The 12,852-nt window shown below is 27.9% G+C and overlaps 1 protein-coding gene across 1 annotated transcript in view; it reads right to left on the bottom strand.

Annotated features, from left to right (window-relative positions):
• heca (headcase) overlaps positions 1 to 10,064 on the bottom strand; it is a 374,320-nt gene extending 364,256 nt beyond the window's left edge. Inside the window, exon 1 of the mRNA XM_067047341.1 lies at positions 9,056 to 10,064. Coding sequence (XP_066903442.1) covers positions 9,056 to 9,753 — 698 coding nt within the window. The 5' untranslated portion in view covers positions 9,754 to 10,064. The remainder of the gene's footprint in view (positions 1 to 9,055) is intronic.
• Between the last annotated feature and the right edge of the window lie 2,788 nt (positions 10,065 to 12,852).

The raw sequence follows: 12,852 nt of genomic DNA, 5'->3' as shown, positions 1-12,852 counted from the left end.
CCTATATATTTCCCACTTCTTTCATTACTTTATTTTTATCTATTTTCATTCTATACAATTATTTACTTTAATCAGTCTATATACCCTTTTACTCATCGATTGTTATCTTGTTCTTTTGTTCTTGGCCTTGATGAAGGCTGGAAACTCTAGCTGAGACACTGGCACTAATAAATATTTTTTTAAAAATTATTTGTGTTATTCTTTTATTCCCCAACCTTCTCCTCATATATATATTAATAATGTAATTAAATTAAAATTATAAAAAGGCATTTTGGAATTATTTTAGAAATCCTGAAAAAAAAAATTAAAAACTAGAGTGTCGTTATGTTGAGTAACATCATGCACTAACCAGTAGCTTCAATACCAAATCTAAACTAAATGGGTACTAAAGGATTTCTCCAATAAAAACAAAAATAATAAACAGTAAATTTTTTTTCTAAGGAAAAGTTGGACTACTGAAATTACATGAGGCAAAATTATATCTTTTTAATTTTTTTTCATTAGTTTTTTATGCTATTTTTTATTTTACCTTGCGTATGGTATTATCGAATTATGAATTTTACCGTGGAGTAAACTGTGACTTAAACACTAAAAAAAAAAAAAATAATATCGTCTAGTCTCGGAAAATAGCCACTATAAGAGTTAATTTATGAATTAAATTTTATCACTGACTTACGGAAACTAAATTTCATATGTCTGCTGAAAAGTTGTGGGCTCTTAAAGTTGTGTTAGATATTTTTTAAAAATTCATTTACTCAATTGTTTCTTGGCTTGCAGATTGCAGATTGCAAAAACCCTTGTATTTCAAAGATTATCTTTTTCAACACTGAATTATGCATTTATTTTTACACGTATCATTTCAGGACACTATATATATATTACCACTTTTCCACTCACCTTAGGCACATATATTATTATAAGCAGAACTATTGTACGTTTTTACTTTCAAGCGAAGACGACTGTTTAATCTTAAAACCTACACAGCGTACACAGCGATTAATTAATAACTTGTCTTTATACATAACTTACTTAAACAAAATCATAAAAAAACAGTAACTAAATAATGCATCGCTCAAAGATGGTGTTATCAGAGTTGGCTATGTCTATTGTTAGCATGTTATTTATAGCTCTGCGAATGATGTTTGCCTCGGAGACATGTTTATGTAACGCTCTCATGAATAGAAAACTAATTTAGTTTAGAGCAAAATTCACAACGATTTTTAAATAATTTAAAATATTTTAGTCTATTAATATATTATATACTAATATTTGGTTTGAAAGTAGATACTGTATTATAAATAAGTACCAAATACTAGATAACTGCAACTATAGATAAATTAATTATTTGTTAAGTTATTAACAAAAAAAAATTCTGAATCGTTATAATAAATTTTAAATCTCAATTGTTTATAATCAGCAGAATAATTATTTTTAAATGTAATAAAATTGAATTTAACAACTCAGAAATACTTTTTTATTGTTTTTTATATAATGATATAATAAATAATCAATCTATCTATAATTATAGTTTGTTTTTTTTAACTGCAAGCTGGTAAATCAATAAAATTAGGGTTGAAACTTATAAAAGTTCCTAAATACTCATAATTGTTTTTTTATTTACTGACATATTAAACTTATTTATAGTTACAGTTATTTTTTATATCGAAATCGTTAAATTGAACTTTTTTACATTTAAAACATATCCTTAAATTTTCAGTGAAAGTTGAACGATTTTTTTTTTCTTTAAACAATTTAAACCTTAATTGAATTCGATTATGTGATGATGAATAATTTTTAGGAAGAATATAGTTTTTATTGACCTTCTTTAGAGGTAAGTCTATAAATATTACAATCATGAAAGAATAAAAATATAAACAGTATGAAAAATTATAATTGGTATTTAACAACTATTATTATATAACAAGTTGTTATGCGGTTTTTACTTAGCCCTGAAGAACGTTTGAAATTCAGACCGAAACGTAAGCAAAATATGAGTTACAAAACTTAGTGATCTTCATCCACTTACCATCTTCTCCTCATATTAATTCATGGTCAAGAATAAACTCAACATAAAGAATGATTCTTCTTCATTGCTTAACAAAAGCAGGGTTTTATTCCAACCAAGAATATAAATAAATTCATCTCAGAATGCAAATATAAATATTCAAACAATAATAAACTATGAATTAAAATAAAACGCAATAGTATGGAGTATCTCAATAAGGACAGTGAAATTCATTGTTATGAAATGGCTATGCAAAAGGACGAAGAAGAAATATATTAATAGTTAAAGTAACGTAAGAGATCTTAGTTATTCATAGAATAGACTGGATAAACAAAGTCATAAACAGAGTGACCATATAAATATGAAATGCGTTTATAATTATCTCTTAACTATCATACAGTCCTTGAATGCAATACTTAAAAAAAAAATCTATATTGAATGGAATCTGCCTTTGAATATATATTGATTAAAATATTTGTTTTCATTATAAATTCTATGAAGAAATCACTCGTATTATTAATGCCCATGCAGAGTAAAAGTAATTTAATTTTTTTAAAAAATACGATTTTTAAAGTATTATTAACGTATTGAATTTTAAATATTATTTTCTCTATTTAAATTTATTAGGAAGTTAGTTTTATAATTAAATATATGAGAAAACAAGAGAATAAAATTATTATCTTGATATTAATTATTTAAGAATATTATTCAAATTCTCAATATTAATATCTTAACAATAGTTTTAATAATAAAATAATTATTTATTATATAACTTTTATAACATAATGACTTTTCGTAGTTTGCCATTTTCTAAGCATAGTTATTAAAAAATAAAAAGTAATAACTATACCTAACATTATACGATAATTTTTATAACTCATAAAGTTTAACGAATATACAAAAATAAGTCTCCTTCCATATTATATTAATATTAATATTGAATAATATTAGTAAAAATTGTATAGTCTTCAATTTCCAGCTTCTATAGAACAGTTTAATTTTTTTTTTAAATAACTTTATTGCTTTCAATTACAGAGAGACTTAAAGATGAATATCTACAAAAAATAATATAATGACAATATTTAATATCAATGGAAACTCCTAAAGGGAAGATAAAAGATAAATATAAGGTTGTTTATTCCTTATCAACAGGGTTTAGCCTTATTCTACGTTCCCCTCCAATTATTATTAACTTAAATTTATATATTATTAAATTAATTTGTTCAATATACTAATTTAATATAAAATATTCCTCTTTTTTTTATGATATCAACATAATGTACAACTATTCCCTTTATGATTGATTTGAAATTTACAACATCTTTACATAATTATAAATTTAAATTTAAATGCTACAACCCATGGAGGATAAGGGATTCGTTGCTTTGTAACGAAGTAGAGTTTTTTTTTTTTTTTTTAAGAACGGTTATAAATGGAGGTGATTTTTTCCGGATTTTCATTAATTTTATAGAGGCAGGAGAAGGACTCACGAACCCACAGGGTTGACTCAGAGCTACGGTAACAGAATAAATAATTATCTGTCACTGCATAATAATAAATGATGAAAATATATCTTTTCAGTACTGTCTTTAAATTATCAATAAAATAATATAATATATGAATATAGTGGTAGTTCTATTTTACTTAACTGTTTTATATTTTTTTTTATTCAGCGAACATTTATTATTATTGTAAATTATTTAAAACACATTTTATTCGGAATAGCTTAAAGATCCTATATACAACGGGCTTGACCTACAATCCCTTCACAATAAAGCCAACATTCACAGAACCGCGTTGGCCCATAATCCTACTTCCATAAATATAATTCTTTATCATGTTAAGCATCTCAAAATAAAATGATCCTATCGTTGTACAATAATTGTTAAAACGTATATAGTATTTAGTAATATTCAATTCTAAAATGATCATTTTATAAAAATAGATTTCGTCTCAGAGATTTTTTAATTTGGGAATATAAATACATTTCTTAATGAAAAATTAAATCAGGAAAAAATTCTAGTATATATAAGATAAATGATAAAAATTCTATGAAAGAAATATAACCTATTAAAGTTAAAAATCAATAAAACTAATTAAATTCCATAATTATTATTTACGCATATTCAAAAGCCGAATTCATTTAATATTATTATTTTACCTATGAAAATAGTCCACATTATTTTATCTAGCGTACAGGTATTTTATTTATTATATAATTTTTTTGTAGATAGTTTTTTAAGTAAAAAAAAAAAAATTTAATCTTTACCGCTACAACCTATGAAGGGACTTTGTAAGGGAGTACTGTTACTAGACTAACGGTAGTACAAGGAGGTGATTTGGTCAGAATCACGCTCAGCCATTGGATTTTTACCCTAGTAAAATAAAAAGAAAAGGAAATTATATTAATTTGATCTTTATATCTAAAATTAAACCTCTATTAGTTCCTTTTTTATTAGATAAGAATGCTATTTATGGTCAATTTAATTTTGTATTAGACAGTAGTTTTAAAAGTAGGTTACATCTAAGTTTTATTTTAACTAAAAATACATTAAATATAAAAGGTATCAGGTTAATAGTTTATAATAATTTAAAGCCTCTAGAATTGATATCTATAACTATAATTACTGGAAATCACAAATTTATTATCATTAATGATTATTTTGGGGACATAATTTTTAAGTACCGTGAAAAGTTTAGATAACAATCCTCCAAATAATTTTTATCAAATCACTATAAATTAATATAAAAGTTAAAATAAAAAAATGTGTAACAGTAAAACGTCATTGGTAATCAGAAGAAAAAAACAGTAATAACAATACAACAAAATAAGAACTATTCGCGCATAAATACTCAGCGCTTTCTTTCAAGATGATTTAGTGTAAAACACAGTGAATGATCAAAATTAGGCCATAGATAAAAAAAATCGAGAACATTAAATAAATTTAATTCATTAATTCCTGAAAAAAAATATGTAACCAAATAGAGCTGAAAAAATTCAAAGCATTCCAAATATCTTACGCGGAAAGGCGAAGTGAGGCTGACAAAAAAAATGTATATATATAAATTATCTTTGGATGGAAGGTTTGATAAGAAACAAGAGATCAATGAAAATTTTTTCCTTCATAAATTATTACAGCAATTAATGAGAATATTAGTGACTATGTTTTTAAGATTATAAAAAAATTTAAATTGGGAATTATTAAATATCTAAGTTCATATTATTATATCTCAATTCTTTACTTGAAATGAAAATTTTAGCGCTCATAACTTATAGCTGTAATATATATATTAGTGAATATTAGTGATTCAAATTAATTTAATTAATTTTTTTTTAAGATTTTAAAAAATTTAAAGTTAGAAATATTAAATATCTAAATCCATATCATATTAATTCATTATTTTATTTTATTATATTTTTTGCAGTTTGAACCCTGTTATATTTTTTTAAAAGGAATCAAATGCATTTTAATAGACTTCTCTAGTAAAGTTTTATTACAATTTATATGAAAAGATCTGATTTTAAAATAAAAAATGGTAAAAATTTACTGTAATGAGTGTGAAATACATACACACATGTATGTATGTAAATGTGAGTAGAAGAAGATTCTTTAATGTAGTAATTGTCTTAGGCACTCCTAATTCTCTAAATCTAGAAGTGTATACCTCAAGCTACTTAAAAACAGGATAACATAAGATTATACTTCTTTCAATTACAATATTATAAATATCTAAAAAAATATGTTTAAATATTAACATAATCTAATCCACAATTCCTTAATATTTTCAGAGATTTGTTGATGGACATGGATAAAACTTGCACTTATTTCCAAATTAAAATTTAGTTAAATTAATTAAACTCCCCGATTAGACCTTTAAAATTTAGATAAATTGTTTTTTTTTTAATAATGCGTAATTGTTCCGATATTTCCTTATTATGTATAAAATATAGCTTATTTTAAAAATTGGTGATAATCTTAAAATCATCTTCAATCTATAAATTTTCAAATTCATATCTAGTAGAATAAAAGTTTAAATAAAAACCTAACTTTTCTTTGAACGAGGCTAATAGTGATTGCTGTTTTTTTTTGTTAATAAATCTAAACAGTTATAAAATATTTTAATGAAGACATGAAGAGTGAATTGAGTATTCTTACATCAGAAAAATATATTTATAAAATTGTTTATTATATCAAAGTTGTTATATTTTTTATATGCAGTAGCGAATGCGAAACAATGGAGAAGTAAATGATGTTCATTGTGACAAGAAACATAATTATATCGCCTTAATGACTCCTAAATATCTTGATAAAAAATTGTAATAACCATGCAAAAACAATATATAATATACCAATACATGCATAGTTTCATGTATGAAACTAATTTTACAATCTAATACACTATACTAAAATCTTCGTGATTTATTACCCCGCCTCGGGGAGTGTTAGATTCATATTCAAGAAATAACAATATTCTACAAGAGTTATTATTATTATTATTATTTAAATTTAGTAATCTTTTTACCGAATAATGTTTTACCGATATTTAATATTGATTATTTTTCTGTAATAGGTGTGCAAAATTTTACACCTATAATTTACTTATATCGGAAATATTATATATCTTATGTACAAATAGTTACCAACAACTGAATAAAAAAAGAGTTCAATTTTACGAAATATTTTCTTTTTGGTAACAAGTATAAAAATATAAAATGGTTTTATACTTACTACGGCAAAACCAAACTTGTAATAATTATTTTTTGAAACAGTTAAATTTATTCAACATCCATTATAAATATTTGTTTTCAACATACACAAGCCTAAATATTTAGCAACAATCCAAACAATAAAATTATGTGTTCACTGCAGAAAAAAAATATTTATATAATAAATGTATAATTGCCAGTAAGGCGGAAACATCAACCGTATTTTGCATACTAATTAAACGTTGTTTATTTTAATTAGATATGAAAGGATTAACTTCTTCTTGACTTTCATATGAGTAAATATTCTTTGAGAAAAACTGAGCATTATTAAAAGATAACAAATATTTTTGAGAAATGAATTAAAAGCGTTGTCAGTGTATCAGTAATATTTATTCCAAATTCATAATAAGCAATGTTATTCTATTTTTACCCAATATTGAGAAACAGAAAAAAATGTAATATGGTATAATAGGTATGATTTATAAGCAGTTTGATCTTTAAGCAAAAATGTTTTTTAGATTTTCATAAACATATTTATTATAAAAGCCATTATTTTGACTGTTTTTTCTACTTACCTTATCCAGTTTACCTAAAGGCCATATATTTTTTTTAAATTTTTTTAATGTTGATAAATAATGAAACGTTGATATAGAAATGGCATTTTTTATTGTAAACGATTTTGTTCAACATTTATTCAATATTTCAAAAAGAGAAAAATTCATATTTATTATATGTAAATAAGCATTGAGATATGAAACTAGTTTATGATTATTCTTCACGTAAAAAATACATATTATTTAGTTATAATTTGTATTAAAACAAGAATTATTTCCGAAGAAAACCATTGTATTGATCACTCTAATATTTAATATTTCTTCATAAATCCATAAAATTTATTCAAAATTTGTAATAAAAAATGTATTCAAATATTTCTTCAATATTTTAAGTAAAAAAATTATATTGGAGATAAATGAAGATCGAGTCATGTAATTGAATAAAACTATTTATAATTGTAAATATTTGTCTGGATAAATACTTGATTAAAAAAAGTTATTGTTTAACTTACGACTAATTATTATTCTAAAGCTAAAATATATTTTAAAACTAAAAGTATATCTGGATTTTCATACGACAATTTCTTCAATCGTAGTTTTTATTATTCATTCTTTAATTTTTCTATTAAATGAAAAAAATATTGTTCCTTAATTACCAATATCTATTCTTAATTTATAATTAATAATATAACTAAATTGTTTTCAATATTTTGAGCAATAATAAAAAACAAATTAGCGTTGAGCAATGAAATTGGTTGATAACCTCAGCAAAAGCATATGAATACATTAGCATATAACTGTAAATATTCGGTTAGAAAAATAATTGATTAGAAATAATAATTTTTACCTATGGGAATAATCACAATCCTGAAACTAAAAGATAATAATTTTATTTTTTCTGTATTTCCGAACATGTCTGAACAAAAAGCTAGAATTATTTCTACATTTTTGTTCGAATAAATAGGTATCTTTACAGAAAGCTGTAGTCAAGATAACTTCTCCTTTAATATCTCTATTGAAGAAAAAACTATTCAGCCTGGAAATTAGTAGATGAGCACATTGAAAATAAACAATAAATACTAAAGAAGATGAAATATAAAAATATGAAAGCAGTATTAAATATTTCTAATAAACCTTAAAAAAAAAAAATCGGGGAAGGAATATTATTTCTCGATCGGCAGCATTTATTTTTAATTTATAATAATCGACATATTTGTTTCCAATCTTTTGAAGAAGAAAAAAAATCAGTGAAGTAAAAAATCATTGAATCGTGAAACTGAGTGATTAGATCAGAAAGAAATATCTAAATGAGTCTACATATAACAATTAATATTTTTAAAAGATGATTTTGCAAGATTAATAACTATTTATAACCAAAGTACAAGTATTACGGCTCAAAAAAATTTTAATGTATTTTGGTAAAATTTGCTAGGTAAAATTATTTCTTGATTTTTTTTTTTATAAATAAATAAGTACTTCTTCAGAAAATCATAGTTTAGATCACTTATCTTTTTATATTTCTGTTATAAGAAAAAAACTATTTAGCATAGAAACCAGTAAATCAGCACATTGAAAATTAATAATATATACTAAAGAAGATAGAAAGTAAATATATGTAAAGATATGAAAGCAATGGATTGGTGAAAAGCGACTAAGAAGGTGATGGAAAGTGAAGTAGCGAAGAGGAGCTGGGTCAGTGGAAGAGGGAGGGTTCTCTGTGGGCCAGTGTGCCGGCGACTTCAACTCTAGTCTTAGCAAGCTACAATACAATATTATTAAATACAATACCTGTCTGAGAAGAACTCTATCTTGGTCTTGCTGAGCCTCTTCAGGGTGACTCCAGAGTGGACCGGTGAGATGGACGATGCTGAAGCAGGAGGTGAAGAAGACTCGGTCGACGAAGATAGACTCCCCGTCCTGATCCTTGGGTCTATGGGGCTGATCACCGGGGCCACACCGTTCTGCTGCTGGGCCCCGCGGTTCTTATTCCTCCTCTTCTTCTTCTTGGCGATTTCGTCTTCCCTAGCACCGAACCCGGGTGGCGGGGGACTCCAGTCCAAGTCCTTCTTCAAGTGCCCCCGGCCACAGCGACAACCGCACGCTTTGAAAGCCAAGTCATAACCCTTCTTGGTCCAGAGGTTCTGGTGCCTCTGCCTCTCTGACCAGGACCTCGCTCTTCCGCAGGACTTGAGATAGGTGAGGACGCTCTGTTCCCAGGTGTCGAAGCATTCCCTGTGCATGTACCTCGCTTGGCAGGAGTCGTTGTTACAGGTGACCCTGATAGTGTCCCTCAGGTCGTCGAGGGGTATGAGGGCTCCGCCCCTGAGGCACTCGCTAGGCACGCAACACCTCGCCACCGCCTCCGGCTCCACCTCCAGACCCACGACTTCGTTCAAGTTGTTACGTCGTGGCGCCATCTTATCCGTCACATCTAAGTCCTGAGTCGGGTGAAATTTGTACTTTTTCTGGATTGAAGTGCCGGTCATTAAAGTTAGAAAAGCGATTTTAATAACGATGAGAAAAGATTATATTCGAAAATTATTTGTACTGCATCAGGATTTTTTTATAACAACTAGTCAACAATTTTTAAATTCGAATCGTTTTTCTTTTTTTATTAATAATATATCTATATTTAAATATAAATTTTATTTGATGGACGCAGATGAACACATACCGGTGCACTCAGCTCTCGCACTGTGAGTGCGTCGAGAAGACAAGAACAAAAAAGTCCGATATAAGAGAAACTATGACGAAGTGTAGTGAGCTGACCGGAGCTGGTCCGCCGCCTTTCGCTTTCTATGACCGACTGGGGCACGCACGGCACGCACCCTCCCCCCTCCCTCGCTCCCTCCCTCTCTCTCTCCCTACCTCCCTACCCCTCTCCCCGCACCGCACGCACCGCTCTCGCTCACTATTAATAGTCCCTCTTCTACTGCACGGCTAAGTCCGTACCTTTTACACCTCTCGCACACAGTTACGACATTATTCGTATTTTATTTATTTTTTTTTAACTATGATATAATTCCGCGCGCAAGAAATCAAACCTAATTATCTAACACTATTCCTACCAGAAACCATAGCTCAAATACATCCTATATACTCTACCCTTTTCAACAGTACACTAAAACTAGCCATACTATAATAGAAAACTTCAATATTCTTGGAGGACCACAAAATTAATCATCATTTAAATTAAACAATCATTAATATCAAACAAAGCCATCAGAACAAACTCGTTCCATCAGAAGAAGAATTTTTATCCGACAGGTTGGTAATTGTTTAATTGTTTTGTAATTTATTTTAAAACAAATTTAATAATCAGTGATTTAATTATTTATATAGGTGTGAGAATTCAAGGAGTTTAAGTGACAATTTTGCAAAAAAAATCTTGCTTGCTACCTTCCTCTGCCAAATTAAGTTAAAATTAAATTCTTTATTCGGTTAGTTGCAGATAGAAAGCATTAAAGTTTTTAATCACAATATTCTTACTTATACCCCTATACTTTATCCCGCTCATATATTTCTAATTTAACCAAAATGTTGGGGTAAATATTTCAATATCATATTATTTATAATACTTAATTACATTAATCAAATAAAAGTTTCGGAAAAGTAAATCTAATCATAACATAATTTATTTTGTGACAGTTAGGACAGCTATACCAACTATTCTAACAACACTACTGACGCATGAAAATGTGCATTTAAAAAAATGCAGGACAATTCATGCAATAGCATTGCACACTAAGACAGACCCACAAGTGTTTTAAAGAAAATCGATTATAATCCACTTTCGCTTTTTTCCCACTGTGACGTCATGTTTTAAGTTGATATAATTTCTGTATATATTTTTTTTTTAACAAACACACAAAACGTTAATTTTATATTTTTAAATAAATAAAATGCTGAAACTTATTTACAACTGATAATATAAATTAGTTTATTTTAAAAATGTTTAAATTGTAGTTTTTAAAATTATTAAAATAATATGATGGCGCCCAAATCGAGGACCAGTCAGTCCTAATCACTGATCCCTTAGAATGCATTATATTTCATTTACATTGTGTTATGTCTTTTAAGTATTATAAAGGTTATATACTTCTTGTATGATATTATTTCATTTAGTTTCTATGTCCCAGGCATGATAAAAAAAAAATATTCTTGAAAGGTTTAAAATTAAAAGGGTAATTTTTATTTCACATATTGAATTTTTTATCACTTTATTCTCGAGGTTTATTCATTATCTTGGACAGTATAAATAGAAATCATTCATATTTAATTTTCAAAAAATATTTTATCAAATTCGTGTATTGTTTAAGAACAAACCGGATATGCAGATTAATGAAAAATGTTATATGATTACGAACATTTTATGGGAAATCTTAAAGAGGAACCAATGACATTCAGTTTACAGGCTATTCTTCCAGTAAAGGTGGGCCAAAAAGTAAGCTAGAAAATTCAGGGGATTTCAACAAAATACTTCTACACTTGTAAGACAACTAAACATCAAACACAAACAGACATATAGGAAGGTGTTTCGAGACAAAATAAAGAGACAAACAAAAAATATTTTACTGTACCTTTTCGACAAACCGGTCCCGAGAAGAAAGTTAACTGAACGCAATGGGGATTTATTGCAAGTACGTAATTAGCCGGGAGGAGCTCTTGCATGGGTATGTGCCCATCGAAACGTATGAAAATGGTATCGGGAGCGGATTTGGAGCGGACATGCGCAAGAAGGGGCGGACATTTTGTGCGAACGGAGACCAGCGGGCTATTCGGCCCGGGGGCCCTGAGACCCAGTGGGCGTGGCGCCCCGCCCCTGGGCGCCTGCGCTAGGCTAAGCCCGCAACACCTCCACGCCCCGCGTCACCGCCTAGCTCCCGTCTTGAAGGAGTTTTATCGTCTCCCTTCGGCCAATACGGCTAATTTTCTTTTCAGGAAAAGCGGAGAGTGAAAACAGGGAGAAAAATGTATTGCTCTGTTTTTATGTCTACTCCGTTTTTTTTTATGTATCTTATTAGATTTTGTTATTTTTATTTTTTTGGATCGATAAACAATTTTAGTAAATAGTTGACAAATGTCGTCGTTTATGGCGATTAAATTATAATTACTCGTACATAAGAATATTTATTGAACAATGTATTATCTATATGCTGGTTACTTTATCTATATATAAAATCTATTATTTTATTTAATTACTCTAATTGGTTATATGTGGGATTGGGAAATTCAGTGTTAAGGCACTACTAACTTCAAGGACTCGGGTTTGAATCTGGCTGCGGCAGATAATTATTTTCTGTTTCACTATACCCGTGATTCAACTCTGTGGGTTCGGGAGTCCTCCGGGGTCAACCCAACCTCATAAAATGGGTACCGCCAATTGCGTAAACACCTGTAATTATTCTGTTCAAATTAGCACCTTGCACAGCCGTTGGTATAGAAACAGTACTTTCTTAACAAAGTACAGTATCTCAGTTCTTAACAAAATACCTATCTTTTTATGCGTTATAATAGTACTGATTTAATTTTTAATTAACTATATATTTAATATATTGGGACCATTCATGGAATGTTCCCTTTTC

This window comes from Halyomorpha halys, unplaced genomic scaffold, assembly GCF_000696795.3.
Source record: "Halyomorpha halys isolate HHAL.00 unplaced genomic scaffold, Hhal_1.1 Scaffold39.1, whole genome shotgun sequence".
Taxonomy (NCBI): Eukaryota; Metazoa; Arthropoda; class Insecta; order Hemiptera; family Pentatomidae; genus Halyomorpha; species Halyomorpha halys.
This window is presented reverse-complemented; position numbering and strand designations above follow the sequence as displayed.